At 50.8% G+C, this 16,485-nt stretch overlaps 1 protein-coding gene across 1 annotated transcript in view; it reads right to left on the bottom strand.

Annotated features, from left to right (window-relative positions):
- Window positions 1–1,506: 1,506 nt before the first annotated feature.
- Window positions 1,507–16,485, bottom strand: part of Nxn (nucleoredoxin) — a 142,347-nt gene continuing 127,368 nt past the window's right edge. The window contains exons 5-8 of the mRNA XM_052194567.1: window positions 16,026–16,132; window positions 6,935–7,114; window positions 5,374–5,498; window positions 1,507–2,294 (exon numbers count right to left, since the gene is read on the bottom strand). Coding sequence (XP_052050527.1) covers window positions 2,112–2,294; window positions 5,374–5,498; window positions 6,935–7,114; window positions 16,026–16,132 — 595 coding nt within the window. The 3' untranslated portion in view covers window positions 1,507–2,111. The remainder of the gene's footprint in view (window positions 2,295–5,373; window positions 5,499–6,934; window positions 7,115–16,025; window positions 16,133–16,485) is intronic.

Raw genomic sequence — 16,485 nt, 5'->3', positions numbered from 1 at the left:
ACCTTTAGGGATTGTTCACTGGTTCATAGGAAAGATCCTTCTGTGGCACGCTGTAGCAGCTGTACAGAGCTAGGCCGTCCCCAGGTCCTGACTGACCCACACATCCACTCTAAAAGGGGAATCCTGGTGTTGCAATCAGCTGACAGGAGAATCAGCCCAGGACAGCCCGCTGAGATATGATGCAGGTCCGATCCTGTACCTCCCGGCTGGCTTCTCTTTTTCTCCCCAAAGGTAACTAGCTGCTGAGAGGGCCACCATCCTTTCCTTCAAAGCAATCACACACAGGGCACAGACAGAAACTATTCATTTTCCAAGGGAGGGAGTTTTTCTTGGTCCTTGTCTCTGACGGAGAAGCTCCTAACCCTAGGACAGAGCGAGGCTTGGACATCCCAGTCCTTGCCCTACTCTTTGAAGTGAGGTCCATGGTGACTCTAGTGTCTCCCCATGGAGGCGGCAGGCTCAGCTTCCATAAACAAGGACACAGCAAAATTCACAAGGTCTTCAGTCTGAGAACCGAACCTCCAATGAAGTTCCTGCCTTCTGAAAACCAAGAGAAACAGACAGTCGTGTGTGTGTGTGTGTGTGTGTGTGTGTGTGTGTGTGTGTGTGTGTGTGTGTTGAACTCAGGGCCTTGTGTACCCTACAATCAAACTCTGTTCTCAGTCTCAGTTTGTTAGATTCTTGCAGGTTCTAGACTATTCTCCCCATCCCAAATAGAGCACTAAAGGGAAATGGACTCTTCACTGAGGGCAGGAAGACCCGAGCGAGGGTGAGGTCAAAAAAGCCTGCTTTATCTGCTTTATTTCTTTCTAGGTGATTGCACTCAGGCTGGCAACATCCAAAAAAGTAATTACCAACTAACTTTGTACCTCTGAACTACAAGCCAACAAGGAACAGCAGTGTCAATAGCTTGTTGCGGGAGGACAACTGGGTTTTCCAAAATAAATGGTTTGGGCTGGTAAAGTGTTGGGTGGAGCTGAGGGTGAGGCCCAGATGCTTTGAAGTCCCTGACACCAGACTGTGACTGACTAAAGTCCTGGGAATCCCTAGGCCAAAGCCCAGACCCTAAGACCATGGCTGGTTTCCACTGTTCAGCTACCTGGGCGGAGCAGAGGAGGGCAGGGCTGACTCCGGTTGGCATGCCCGGTGCCCTCACTGCTCTCTAGAGCACAGCTCCTTTTGCAGGTTCCCAGAGAAAAGAAAATCCTTTTTGCTTTTTGGATCTAGTTTGAGAAGAAAATGGAACTTGAAAGGGGCTGCAGGTGCCTCTGGCAGGGCACCAGCCCATAGAGAAGGCGGCAGCCCACAGAGATGCCCAGGGCAGCTAGGCGACACTTCTCTGGGAACTCAGGGTTCAGTCTTGGGAAGATGGCTGGGGGTAGGGGGTGTGAGGGTGGGATTCATTACCAGAATTCCAAGATGGAGGGAGGTTTTTGTAGGGGCAGAAACCTGGGGATGGCCAAGAGTAAGGAGGAAAGATGGGGAGAGAAGAAACTAACCACACAGTAAGTGTTCTATGAACTGTTAGCTCGGCTATTCATTTTCCCACCAAAAAAGACACCCACAAGTTTCCTTATAGATTTGGAGGTCCCCTGCCCAAGAATCCATTGATGCACTGGTTTTCCCCCAGACAAAGGAAGATTATGTCCTTACAAAGCAAATTCACCGACAGCTCTCAGCTGATGTCTGCTGAGGCCACGGCCCTTCCTCTGTAACTCCCATGGGTACAGGTGTCACAGGAGAGTTCCCTCTGGCTTGGGGTGTGTGTACTGACCCCAGGGTCAGAGTCAGGGCCTCACTCCACTGTCCTTGCCTGCTTGCTCTGCAGAAGACCCTGGAAGGGCCTCCATCAAGAGCCAGGAGAGGTGGCAGTCTCCGTGCTAGCTGGTCAGGCCATCCTCACGATCCCAAGCCGTCTCCGAACACAGTGGGATCTGCTGCCACTGTGAGGATGCACACCCTTGGGTGCTAACTGAGTTGTTAATGCAGAAACAAGGCACCACAGAGGTTGGACACTTGGGGTGATTCAGGACACGCTGGAGAGGTCCAGGGCAGAGGGGAGGAAAGGAAGAAGCCTGTGTCTTAAATACTGTCTCAGGAGCCGGAGCCCACTAGATGGGCTCTGGCTTGAGCTTTTCTGCTAGGAAGTCATTCACAAAAGTCTCCACAATGGCTGGGGTGATCTCTTCTACATCCATCACGTACTTGGCCCGGGCTGACATGTCCAGGATGGTGAGCAGAGGTGCCGCTTCAGGCAGGTTGGTGTAATCTCTCAGGGAGTCAGTCATGTCGTCCTGGAAGTCACCAGAAAGGCAGGAAAACCAGGAAACGTTAACAAGAGAGTCTCCTGAGTCCAGTCTTAGAGAGTATGGGACAGGGGCAGTGTTAGCACGCTGGGGTAGTGGCTTCTATCGGAAGGACAAGGACCTTACCCTACCTTGGGGAGAAGGGTGACTAAGTCCCCTGCATCGCTCAACCCAGGAGGCAAGCCAAGTGTCTTCATGAGCATGAAAGTGACTTTAACACGCCCTCTGCCTTTTAAGGTTATGATTTTAAGTCCTGATCACTAGATTTTGCAACCAGCTCTCAATTCTTTGCAACCCCACTGTGGATTATCTGAGGCTAAGTCAGGATTCCAACTCCGGAATCTTTTTCAACAAAAACAGCTTACTGTCCCCCATGCCCTGTGTGAAATGAAGGCAGGAGTGCACAGCCAGCCTGGGCGCTACTCCACTGTGTTTGTTGCTCTAAAAAGCGCTCGTGGCTTGCCTTGCATTCCCTGCTGCTGGCCCAGTGAGTTTCCTCAGCTCAACCCCCCTCATTCAAACAGGGAAGACTTTTATGGAGGAGCAACTATTTGAGGTGACCTTTCCTTCCTTCCTTCCTTCCTTCCTTCCTTCCTTCCTTCCTTCCTTCCTTCCTTCCTTCCTTCCTTCCTTCCTTCCTTCCTTCCTTTCCTTCCTTCCTTCCTTCCTTCCTTCCTTCCTTCTTTCTTCTTTTTTAAAGATTTATTTATTTATTTATATGTAAGTACACTGTAGCTGTCTTCAGGCACACCACAAGAGGGCATTAGATCTCATTACAGATGGTTGTGGCCCGCTGAGCCATCTCCCCAGCCCCCTGAGGTGACCTTTCATGAGACAGACCTCATTTAGAGACTGGTGGGAAATGGGACTCCACACTGTACAACATGTAACACTCTAAATCTAATGAGAAGTTTTGAGTTGCCCTGCAGAGAAAGGGCTTGGAGTCTTCCTGGCCTTACACAGGGGTGGGGAGCAGGAGCCATGAAACTTAAGCTCACTGGTTCCTCAGACAAAATCTATTACATTCCCAGACACTAAGGAGGGTTTGTGAGTGACATCTACCCTTCTCCTACAATAGCATGTGCCTCCTGTAATGCTGGATGCTTCTGTATCTTGGGCATTGATCGCCAGGTCCAGCCCTCCTCATGGGTTAATAGAACCCTTCATGATAAACAGAGGGAAGGAAGCACCTGGACAAACACTGTTCATATTATCCCCTCAGGAGGCCTGCACCAAGCCAAGAGCACCAGCGCCTCCCCCTGAGTAAACCAGAGACAATTTTAATGTTCTCAAAGGCTTTCTGATTAACCAGTGCTTGTCCCAAGGGACAGGATTGGGAAAGGACAACCACAAGAATAAAAGGACTCTCCCAGCCCTGGGCCATACTGCTGGGCTCAGTTAATCAATGCCCATGTCCTGTCTCCCTGTCTCCCCCAGGCCAGGTTACCCTGCTTCTGAGTGGAAGGACAGAGGGCTGGACCGAGTCAGTTGCCAAGACTGGAACCTCAGTGGAGCAATGGATGACACAGGGGGCTCTGCCTGGCTTTCTGACCCATGGACAGCATCCCCCCCCACACACACACACACCTCTCTGTCCTAGGCATGAACTGGTCCATCTGTCAGAAAAGAAAGAGCCCTGTCCCCAGAGTCACAGCAACCCCACCAGTTCCTTCTCTGTTACCTACTTTCTGTGTGGCCTTGGCAAGGGACATCAATAGAGCCCAGGTCCCATCCCTAACACCCTGGATGCTAAGGAAGGAAGCCAGCGTGCAGTGCTCCCAGCCTTCCTCCCTCATCTAGGAAACAGGATGAGGAGTATTGTTCCCAGTGAGAGGACCAGGAACAAAGGAGACCAGCAGGTGACGCTCCTGGCAAGGCGCCTAGGGTACAGAGAACTTGCAAAAGCTTTCAGCTATGCCCTGAGTCCCCGCCCTGCCCCCAGCCTGGCCTTTCTCTTCTGCACCCATCTTTCTTAGGAGCTATTCTCCAGGGGTTAGAGTTTAATACATGCAGAGCTGCCTTGCTGTGCTTTGTATGGGGTGGCTGGGACAGCCCCCCATCCCTATCCCTCCACCCCCCAACCCCCGCAGGAGCCTGTGAACCCTCTTTGTTCCCCTCCACCCCAGGGCTGGGCAGGGCAACTGGGGCTGCCTGTAAGGGGCCCAGCAGGGCAGCCAGGGGTGGTTACTGAGGAGATGATGAATGGGTGGCTTAGGGTGTCTGGCCTCTGTTGTTTGTCTTCCTGTGTTTCTCTTGAGATCCAGTGTACAGGCTCTGACCAACTGGAAGCTCTGACCTGTGCAGGAAAAGCTGGGGGGGGTGGCCTCATAGAGTCTGTTGATGCGAACCTCAGAGGGCTGCTGGGCTGGGATAGAGAGGCAATGAGCATGTGCAGAAGGAGCCAGAAGAGCGCCTGCGCTGCTGATCACAGCCATCTTGCAGAACACAGGTGCCTGTAGGATGCAGCCTCCCAAGCTTTTAGGGTGGCCAGGCACCTGCATTGGGAGTCTCTACTCCAAGGACCCATCGTCTGACCCCGGGGATGTCCCCTGCTTGGGCTGGCACAGTGAGGGCTGTCAAGAATGAGGCCTTGGGAGCAACAGATGGGGAACAGCAGCAATCTCCAACCTCCCCAGGCGTCTTCAGCTGTGTGTTTAAGTCAGGTTCCCTGGATGGCTAAGTCCGTGTTGCAAGCTGGCACTGTGGGACTAGCTAGGCTGATCCTTTGCAAAGCACTGAGGGCTGGTTTTCATCCAGCACCACGGATGGGAATGAGGGTGGCCGACTGATGTCTGTGCTGCCGCCGCATGGGGAACAGTGCATGGGGAACAGACCCCGGAGGGCTTCCTCATGTTCTGAGGACTGCTGAGTGAGAAGGAAGGGCGGGGGGTGGGGGGAGATACAGCAGGGATAGGAAGTGGTTTCTGATGACTAAGGACACACCTTTTCCTCTTACATCTGTGTGTGGCACACTCAGCTCAGACCCAGAGGTCCCTTCAGACCTCCAAAAGCCAAGATCACTCATGTCCTGCAAGTCCCCGCTGCCAGACCCGTCCTCTGCACTCACCTCCCCTGCCACAAAGAACAGCAGTGGCGCCTCCTCTTCTTTGGCTTTGTACTTGGCGATGATCTTCTCAGCTATTGGCTGGATCAGCTGTTTGGCTGCCTCAGACTCTCCGTCGTCTTCAGAGTCTGTGACAGGGGAAGAGAAAAGGACAAGCAACTCTAAAATTGTCAAATAGTACTGAGCAGGGATGGACCCGAGAGCTGGGCCTGAGACACACTGGGCTCACTAGATACAGACAGGCTCAGTGAGCAGCTGGAACCCTACCCACCAGCATTCAGACCTGTCAAGAAGTTCTTCACAAACCTCTACAGGGAGCTGTGCTGCTCCCATGCCTACACCTGAGCCCCTGGGAGTATTCTCCTAGTCACAGAGCCAGAACCATGAATGCTTCAAGGACCGAGGACTGTGGTCCCGTTTGCAGCTCTGGTGGAGATGGGACACCACAGCTGCTTCAAAGTCACCTGGTAGGCAGACCTACCTGGGAAGATCTGCAGGAGAACAGAGGCTTAGGCTATGGAGGCCTGTGGTCAAGAGTCAGCACAACATCCTCAAGAGGTAAAGCACAGAGGGTATAGGAATCTACCCACAGTGCCATACTGCCCAACAGGCTCATGGTGACCAGACAGAATCTCTGGGGACACACCCATCTGATTCACTTTGTGATACTATCCGACTTGTTCTGCCTCTCTGGGACTTGGCCTCTACATTTCCAGAGAAGGCCAAAAGGTTCCTACTTGTCCCCGAGTTCAGAGCTCTTTCCAAACAGGCCCCAGGAGGTGGGTGTGAGGATCTGCAGCAGGCAGGACAGCCCCACAGTGAAAAATTGTCAAGACTGCTTCTCTATGATAGGCCTTCCTACCCAAGACTGGCCTGAACCCAGACCCCAGAGAATGCAGCAGGGTGCGAAGGGTGCTCCCCAGGCCCTCAGTGAAGTTGGTGGGGGCCACTCCAACCATGGCCCTAATAGAGCAATTCAGCTGGAGGTGACCAGTCAAGTCTCAAGGTTCTTGGTTTCCATAGCATCCTGAGTCATGCCACCGTCTGCAGGGATGCTGCTTCTCGGTCTTTCTACTTGGCCAAGAGGCATCGCTTCTGAGGGCAGAGGAGCAGGGCTCCACCTGGTAGAGCCAGGCCTGCTCTAGTGGTTCCCTGGAATTGGTCATTAGAGCAGAGGAAAGCGGTAGCAGGCCTGGAGGAGCCTTAGCCTGAGGGGACCCCACCCCCTACAGCTGCTAGGCAAGCTACACCCTCCCATCTCCCTTCCCAACAAAGGTTCTGTTCATGGGGGGCTGGGGGCATCTTCCTGCCTGACCTGTTACCCAGCTGGCAGCAGGAGCAGCACACAGGGGAAGCGGAGCAGTGGCTGGTTGCTCCAGACCACCGCCTGCAGGGGGATAGCCATGAATAAATCATTGGGGTCAAAAGCAATGCTGCTGGGGAGACAAAGACCCCAGATCAACACTGTTAATGACACAGAGAGGCTGGGGGGCAGGGGGACACTATCTGCCTCCTGTGAGAGATCCGTTCTGACCTGTCTTCCACTTCCCCTTCAGCTCCATACCTACGAAAAGGACGAGGCAGGGGCCCTCATTGAGCTGCACGGCATTGGAGTCGGAGAGCTCCAGCACGGGCTTCGGGTGCCACGGGAACTCCCGGCAGTCTTCGTCGTTGAGCACCTCCACCCGGCCCTGCCGAGTGATCACCTCCCCCTGCGGGTCCAGTACGATGAGTGTGGGGATGCCTGCGAGAGAGAGAGAGAGAGAGAGAGAGAGAGAGAGAGAGAGAGAGAGAGAGAGAGAGAGAGAGAGAGAGAGAGAGAGAGAGAGAGAGAGAACACTTAGCTGGCCACTGTCCTGAGAGGGGGCAGAGCCTGTCTTCCAGGTCAGGGACATTCACTTTCTCACAGTAAGGATCCAGGCCAGGGCTGGTCAGGAAGCCCTGGGCTAAAACTAAACCCAGTTGCTGACTAGCTACAGAACCGCTGTGGGTCTGTGTGGAGTCACTCCACGGAATGCTGACAGTAGGTGCATTGGAGTTCTCTGGGGTGACACTGTGAAGATGCTGGAGCTCCCATCTATCCCAGCTCCATCCACAGCAATTGAGTGACAAACTCAGAGAACAGAACACAGAAACCAACACTCTTTTAGTGTGCACAAAGCTGGGGGGGTCAATCCTGGTGCACCTGCGCACCTGCGTGCAGTGCATGCACTTCAAGTACCAATGCCCGTGTGAACTCGGGGGACATCCCAGCCTGGTTACGGTGCACGTGGGCTTGCCACCTCCTTGCTCTTTGTACCCCACTCCCCACTGCTTCTCTTTTGGCCAGAGCTGCCACTCACACAGAGTCAGCCTCTGCCCTGACCTTTGGGGACACTTGTCTCTCCACTGGTAGCTGGTCCCCTCCCCAGTAGAGCTCTCCAGGTACCCCCTCTTGGGAGCAGACTAGAGCCTGGATTTTATATGAAAGCCAGAGGAATTTAATATTTATATGTTCTGAAGTATTTGGTCAGTAATTTGTTCCACTGACATTTTACATCTCCGCGGGGGGTACAGTGAGGTACCAGAAGTGTGACCCTGGTGCTTTGTAACCTGCTGTGCTGGTGGACCCAGTGGGCACGCAGTGGTGGGCCTATCTTCAAAAGGAATAAATGAATGCATTTTGTTCACATTTATTAGAAGTAGCTGAATGGGTGTGTCAGAGACTAGGGGAAGAGAACCCGGCTCCTGCGGCCCCGACTCCCGTGGATTCTTAAAATGAGCTTGGTCTTAAACAGGACAACCTGGGAAATTGTCCTCATGGTGTCTTCCCCAGATGCATGAACCCATATTGGCTGTGTCTCCACACACAAGACTTATGTCAGCAGCCCAGAGGAAGCCTCAGGCCAGAAGCCACACAGGGACTGCCACGTCCCCATCTCTAAAAGCGTTGGCACAGTCCTTTAATCTGAACCAGTGCTTCTGAGATTGGGCAATTCTTGAGTACTAGGCAAACTGAGCCTGCCCACTGCTATGATTCCAAACAGCAAGAGGGTCTGTTGTTAGCATGGACTAATTAGGGATTCAGGAGGACAGACAGACAGGCACAGAGCTCTGGGAGGTGACTGCAAGTCTGCCAGCCAGGGACTCTAGTTCCTCTGTTTCCATGGAATCACCATGAGAGGATTTGTTGCTCCTTTGAGTCCTGCGGGGACCAGGACAGGACAGCAAGGACTCAAGCTGGCTGCCAGGGAGCCCACTGATGACTCCACAAGGCACAGATCCTCTGGCCAGGCTCTTTCTACTCTGTCCCCGCAGCTATGAAAACTTAAAAGGTCCTCTCCTGGAGTCAGTCCTTTGAGCACCAAAGCTTATATCTAGGAACCCAAGGCCATAAGATCCACAGGGACAGGGCAGTGTCAGGAGTGTGACACCAGTGCATGAAATACACCCACCCAATCAGACCTGGAGCTGAAGAGTATCTATGCTCCCGGATCCACCGGTCCCTTCAGGGGACCTTGGGTTTGACCTGGGGCGTATGCTACTGCTAAATCAGAGGGTGGCAAGGAGAAGGGGAGCTTGCCTCTGCACTGTCTGCACAACATAGTTGCTACCTTACTTTGTCATCCTGAAAGGCTCTAAGGACCACCACAAGACCACACAGCCAGTCTCTGTGGGATGGGAACACTGGCCTGCCTGTTGCAAGGGCTGTGGCTTATTCTCCAGAATAGCACCTTCGCCAAGGACTCTCATAGCACCTGGTTAGGGCCAGGAACATTCCAGAACCAGTTTGCCAAACTATTTTCCTCTCTCCTCTTCCCTCTCCAGAGAGGTGGCAGAGGAGGCTGAGGGTGTCATTAGCCCATTCTCCTCCTCAGCATGCAGTCCCTGAAGCAGGCATTCCAAAGTCAATACTTCAGAGAAAACAGGGCGAAGCCTCAGAAAACTTCAAGGGAACAGCAAATTTCTCACCAATGCAGTCATGCAAAATACCTTCCATACCAGTGAGGGGCTTCTTGCAGGAACAAAAGAGACAGCTTATCTCTGCCAAGCCCAGACTTGTTTCCCAGAAAAGCTATCTGGGACCTTTGGAGGAAAGGTGCGGATTCCAGAGTTTTAGGAAGATCCTGCGGTCCCTAACTTCTGCCAAATGGGGATGTCAGATTCTATCTTACTTGATAATGGGTAGGAATAAAAAGACAGCAATGTAAAATGTTTTGGCAGAGGACTGGGGATACTGTCCGTGCTCCGTAAATGATAGGAAAATGTTATAAATCCACTCGTGTTTGAAAACGTCCTTCCTGAGAAGGCAGAGGCACAGAAGGTGGGAGCCTTGGAGCAGAGTCAGAAATCTCAAGCCAGGCTGAAGCATGTCGTCTGAGGAACGGGGTGGGGTGGGGGTGGGGATGGGGGTGATATGAGGGAGAGTCCCACCAACAGTAACATGTGGCAAGCAAGAGGTTGGCGCCCTCTCACCTGCCTCATCCCAAGCTTACATATATATACCCTCATTCCCAAAGAAGACTCAGCCTGCATCTTCAGCACAGAGAAAGGACAGGGCCTGAGAAGCCAGGGCCAAACCCTTCCCCTGAGGGAAGATACCTACTAGTGGCTTAGAACAACTTGAAAATAGCACATAGAGGCCATCCTGCAGTTTAGTTGCTTGTTTCTCTGTTGCTAAGGGAACAGTTCGGGGATGGGAGGGTAGGTGTGGAACAAAGAAGCTGAAATGGTCCAGGCACTTGAAGAAAGGAGCTAGCGGGGATAACACCTACCTAGCTCTGTTTGCACCCAGATGGCAGCACCCTCAGGGGAGGGTGGGAGGCAGGAGGAGAAGTTGAAGTGCAAGCCAAGGCACCGCAGGGCGCGATTCTGTGAGACGGTGGCAGTGGTCACCACGGAGGGCGCAGCCAACTGGAAAAGGCTGCAATAGACTGCTGAGAGGAAAACCTGGCTGGCCCAGTGCTATGTGTACATTACGGCTCTGTGTGAGCATGTGGCCAGTAGCCAACGGGGACTCAGAAAAGTGGAAACAGTTGTAGAGTAAGATAGCAATACTGGTCGAAACGAGATACGGAGAACTTGGAATTTTAAGCGATGTAATATGTGGATTAACATAAGATGAAAATCAGAACCCAAGGGCACCAGGCCTGGGTGGGGATGACAAACGCCAAGCCAACAGCCAGCTCTGCTCACTGGCCCCTCTCCTCCTGCGGCCCCATCCCAGAAAGCCTTCCTTTGCTCAGAGAGCCAAGGAAAGGATGGGGGCAGCCAACTTAGGTGGCAAAGCTCAGAAAAACTCAACTGAGGTCAGAAACATGGGGCCTGGGCCAACTTGGACATGGCTGGAAGACCCAGAAGCTACCCAGTCTGCACCAGGAGAGCTGCACGGCCATGCTCTTATAAACCCAGAAACCAACTGTCAATCAAGAGTAGAGCAGATTTGTCTGCTGGCACAGTAAAACTGTCCATCAAGAGGGGCAGATATATCAGGCAGCGCGGTTAAGCAATGGAGCACTTCCCAGGAAGAAATAATGAACTAGATATGAATGTTAGTGGGAATGCATTTCAAACCATCATGTAAGGGAAAAAGCTCAAGATGGAAAATTACATTATGACAGCATTTAAAGTATGCTTCTAAAAGACAAACCAAGGAAATGATACATTATTTATGGGTTCATATACATGCAGGGAAATGCGAAGTGACTTAGGAAGTTACGCAGTAAGTGTATGGCGGAGATTCCCCTGGGAGAAGGAAGGCAGAGTGAAGGCCTTTTGTTTGTCTGCAATGCTTCCATTGCCCTTCCTTCCTTCCTTCCTTCCTTCCTTCCTTCCTTCCTTCCTTCCTTCCTTCCTTCCTTCCTTCCTTCTTATTTTCTTTTGAAAGTTGGGTGTGCTGAGGAGCGTTCACAGGATCTGGATTCTATTCTAAATATCTGACCAAAACCCACTTTCCCAGTGTAAGTGCACGAGGATTTATTATGGCACTCTCTTTTGTCCCCCTATCTTTCCCCTTCTTTTTATGTGCTCACAATTAAGTGCAGCAAACAGAACAGAGCAGCAAGGTCACTCGGTGGATTGATCCCCAGGCTGCCCGGCCGGCCGCCCTCCGCCAGCAGACAGGCAGGCAGCTCTACACAGAGGCGCCAGCGCTCTGAATGCAGAGGTTTGTCTGCAAAATAAACGCCCGGCTACTTGCTCTCTGCTGACTGAAAAGACACAAGCTCTGAAAATGTTGTTTTTATATTTACAGAGTGCTTCAAGTCCATTTTCTGAAGGAAGTTAAGGAAGTGGGCAAAACAAGGGGCAGAGAGGGGAGGGGAAGGGGGAAGGAGGGTCGAGGGGGATGGAGGGCAGAAGAAACAGTGAAAGACAGATGGAGCAAGAGGGAAAGGAAGCAGAAAGTTCTGTGCTGGGGACACTAAGGCTCTACACTATAGCCGCCCAGCCAGAGCCCCCTTCTACCCTCCCACAGGCTGGGGATGAAGGAGAGAGAGGGATGACAAAGAGCCTGGGTCCCTGGACCAAGAAAGCAGGCCCCTAAGCCTCCTTGCAAAAGAACAGGGTGTTCTCCAATACTCTCTAGCGGCCCAGGGTTACTTAGACAATGGCTAATGAGATTTGCCTTTTGCCAAGTGTGTCTAAATGGTTCCCTTAGAAAGGCATTTTTAAACAGCTTACAGGGCCACAAATTCCCCAGTTTGCACAAAGCACTGGTATCAGGGAGGCCTTGCAGGGAAGCAGGCTTTGTCAGGGAGACAAAGGAGATGGAGGAAAGCCAAATGGCAAATCCTCGAGCCAGGGTGGCCCTGTGATGACTACAGTTCCACACAACCCCAGGGCACCTAAAGGGAGCCACCCTGGTGACCAGGCCCCTGGCAGCTGCCAGACTTTGGTCCCCCTAGCTTAGGGCAAACTTGTCCTTAAGACCTGCAGCAGGTATAGCTACCCTGTGACTGGGTGACTCACTCCCTATGACACTTCAAATAACTGTCAGCATTTGGTAAGGCCACTCTGGAGGAAGAAACTCAGGTACAAGGCACGCTGGGCCTAGATCTCAGATACTCAGAGAACGTATTCCCTTTGCATTGTATGTTCTCACTCAATCTGGCCAAGACAATAGGGAGGGCCAGGTGACTGTCAAATTATACCACCGCCACCCCCTCTCTCAAGGTCCAAAGGCCAGGTGGAGGCATCTCAGTCTGGATACAGCCCAGGAAATGGTCCTAGAGCTGATCTGTGAAACCACTTCATCGCCCTGGCTCGGCACGGGTAGTACGTACCTATAACTCTAACACCAGGGAGGCAGGAAGGAGCAAGGGGAATGTTACTGCAAGTTTAAGGCTAGCCTGGTCTACAAAGTGAGTTCCAGGCCAGCCAATGCCACATAATGAGACTATGTTTCAAAATTAAAAAAGCATTGTGCCCTGTGTCTATCATATATCAGAACTGCGAGGTGGAGAGGTTGAGGTCAGAAAAGATTTAGACCAGCCTGGATTATAGAGTGTATTCTAGTCCAGCCTGGGCTGTAGAGTGAGACCTTGCCTCAAAAGATAACAACCAAGGGACTGGAGAGAGATAGGTCAGCAATTAAAAGCACTGTCTCTAACTGCAGAAGACCCAGACTTGATTCCCAGCACCCATAGGTGACTCACAGCCATAGAATCTGATACCCTCTCGTCTGGCCTCAGAAAGTGCCAAGCATGTATGTCATACACAGACACACATCTAGGCAAAATATCCCCACACATACAATAACAACAAAACTTTAATAATGCTACAAATTAAAAAAAAAAAAAAGCAGGGTGGTGGTGGCGGTGCACACCTGTAATCCCAGCACTCTGGGAGGCAGAGGCAGGTGGATTTCTGAGTTCGAGGCCAGCCTGGTCTACAGAGTGAGTTCCAGGACAGCCAGGGCTACACAGAGAAACTCTGTCTCAAAAAAAACCAAAAATAAATAAATAAATAAATAAATAAGTAAATAATAATGCTACAAATTACCACCTGATTGAGAGCTCAGCTTCTATGGTGGTGCTATGAGATAATTTCAGATGTCTTCTTTGTTAATTTCTTATTATTATGTCTTTAAAGATGTATTTATCTGCCGGGTGGTGGTGGCGCACGCCTGTAATCCCAGCACTCTGGGAGGCAGAGGCAGGTGGATTTCTGAGTTCGAGGTCAGCCTGGTCTACAGAGTTCCAGGACAGCCAGGGCTATACAGAGAAACACTGTCTTAAAAAAAAACAAATCCAAAAAAAAAAAAAAAAGATGTATTTATCTATACTCACTGCTGTGTGTGAGAAACAGGAATTCCCAAAAACTCAGATGTCACTATGTTGCTAAAGGGGAGTGAGGCTGTCTTCAGGGCCACCCTGACTGGGTCTGGAGTCACCTAGGAGATGAGGAGCACAGCGCTACATGGATCTGTCAGGGCATCTCTACAGAGACCCAGCTAAGGGAGAAGACTCACTCTGAACGTGGATGGGCCACTCCTCGGAAGTCTGCAGAGCGTCAGCACCCCCCCCCCTCCTGTCCCACTTGCCTCCTGAGCCATCCAGCTGAGAACTGAGTGGTGACTCTGAAGCGGAGACCCATGGCAAATCCTCCTTCCCTCAAGCTGCCTCTACTAGGTACAGCATCACAGTCATGAGACGCTGCCTAACACAGACGGAAAGAAGAAACCCACTGTTATCAGAAGAGGCTGGCACTGATGGACAACAGAGTCTAAACCCAGGAGAGCCCTGGCTCTCAACCAGCCTACCAGTGAGTCTTGCCTGTAGTGGCTTGAAAGGCCTTTAGTCACAAGCCAGGGAGCCTGTGGCACGGCCTGGAAGACCGCGATGCTGGAGGAAACCTGTCCACTGAACAAAGGGACAGTCACGTCTCCTTGAATTAGAACACTGAGTCACTTTCAGAGCAAGGAAACTTAATCCCACAGGTGGAAAAGCCAAAGCACAACCCCATATATTTGTTTATTTTTGTAGTGCAGGGATGGAACTTAAGTAAGCACCTACCCTCCAGTTTAATTCTGGAACTGCCAGTCAAGTACTTTCCCAAGAAAGAGCTCATTTGGCTAGAGAGTAGGAGGGGTGCTCATCGGACAAAGGGAGCATCTAGTTTGTTTCTGTGATAGTCTTTATTTCTGAACATCATTATAATGCAAATCAGGTAGTCAGCTCTTTGTGGAAATGTCCTCAAGGTAGTAGGAGTGCAACGCACACACACACACACACACACACACACATACTCGCATGGAAGAAACATTTCATCTATATCACTTCTTAGCGATTTTCTGTCAGAGGTCCATCATGTGCGATTTGCAGAAGAGGAACGGATGCTCAAGCACTCCAAGTGATAGAACCAAAGATTATCCTTTAGTCTGTATGACAGGGAAACTGGGAGGGGAGTTCTGGTCTAGGGAGCTGGAAGCACATGCCACACAGGCCATCATGTCAGAAGCCACTATGAAAGGGGATGAGAAGTAGCTGTCTAACCAGAACAAGTACTTAAAAACAACAAACCCACCCCAAACCTCCAACACAATTGCTGTGATGAGGTATCAGTCATGTTATACGCCATAAAATTCACCCCAAGAGCCAGGCAATGATGGCTCACCCCTTTAATCCTAGCACTTGGGAGGCAGAGGCAGGTGGATCTCTGTGAGTTCAAGGCCAGCCTGGTCTATAGAACGAGTTCCAGGACAGCCAGGACACAGAGTGAAACCCTGTCTTAAACAAACAAAAACAATAAATCACTCCAAGTAATTTTTTAAGATTTATTTTATTTTAAAAGTGTATGTGTGTGTGTGATGTGTACTTGTATGTGTGTGTACACGTGTATGTGTGTGTGTGTGTGTGTATACACCCAAGGAAACTAGAAGAGGCTGTAAGATCTCCTGGAGCTGCAGTTATATATAGGTCTCTGTGAGCCTCCTGACATGAATTCTGGGAAATGCACCAGGCCCTATGCAAGAACAGTTAAAGCTCTCAAACACAGCCATTTCTGCAGTCCCCAGTCCCCCAATTAAAACATTTCTTTCTTTCTTTCTTTCTTTCTTTCTTTCTTTCTTTCTTTCTTTCTTTCTTTCTTTCTTTCTTTCTTTCTTTCTTTCTTTCTTTCTTTCTTTCTTTCTTTCTTTCCTTCCTTCCTTCCTTCCTTCCTTCCTTCCTTCCTTCCTTCCTTCCTTCCTTTCTTTTTTTTTTTGACTTTTTTGAGACAGAGTTTCTCTGTGTGGCCCTGGCTGTTCTAAAACTCACTTTGTAGACCACATGCCATGAACTCAGAAAGATCAACCTGCCTTTGCCTCCTGAGTGTTGGGACTAAAGTCATGCGCCACAACTGCCTGGTCCAAGTAAATTAAAAAAAAAAAATGTCAGGACATTAACACTCACAAAGGTAAAGTCTAGTTGTTGGTTTGTCTGTCTGTCTGTCTGTCTGTCTGTTTGCTTGTTTGTTTGGTGGCTTTGGTCCTTCTGAAACAGTCCCCCATACAGCTCAGACTGGCTAGGACTAGCATACCACCTACCTCTGCCTCCCAGGTGCTAGGCTTACAGGCATGCACTGCCATGCTTTGTTTCAAAGTTGTTCTTTCTCTGCCTAAAAGGAGACCACCGGGGATGTGGAAAGCCCAGGTGGGCAGGTTTCCATCCAGGTCACACCAGGCCTGGGATGCCTACCTTGGATGCCATAGAGTCGGTTGAGACGAGACCGCCGGGCCTCATCAGTGTAGGGGACGGCGAGCCACGGCATCTCACTAAAGTACTGTTTGAAAGACTCCTCTGACCTGCAGAAAGATGTGGAGAAAGTGTCTTTATCCTGTGTGCACTTCCACTTGGTCCTTCCCCATATTACCAAGTTGTACTGGCTCCTACAGGGTTGGGGTTCCTAAACTCAGGGACCTAGCCTAGCTCCTCAGGCCCCAGGCTATAGGCCTTTGTTTTTCTACCCATTCTGCTGCTCATCAACAAACAAATGACTCCATCCACCCGGTAGCTCCCAAAATAAAATGGCAGTCAGGCCGTGCCTCCAACCAACTTTACCTATGCTCACCATATCATCAGCACAGATACTTTTTTTATTTATTTATTTATTTATTTATTTATTTATTTATTTATTTAATAGACTTGATTTGACTTG

The sequence above is a fragment of the Apodemus sylvaticus genome, chromosome 10 (genome assembly GCF_947179515.1).
Source record: "Apodemus sylvaticus chromosome 10, mApoSyl1.1, whole genome shotgun sequence".
In the NCBI taxonomy this organism is placed as follows: Eukaryota; Metazoa; Chordata; class Mammalia; order Rodentia; family Muridae; genus Apodemus; species Apodemus sylvaticus.
The sequence above is the reverse complement of the archived record's forward strand: the minus strand, read 5'-3'. Positions and strand labels throughout refer to the sequence as shown.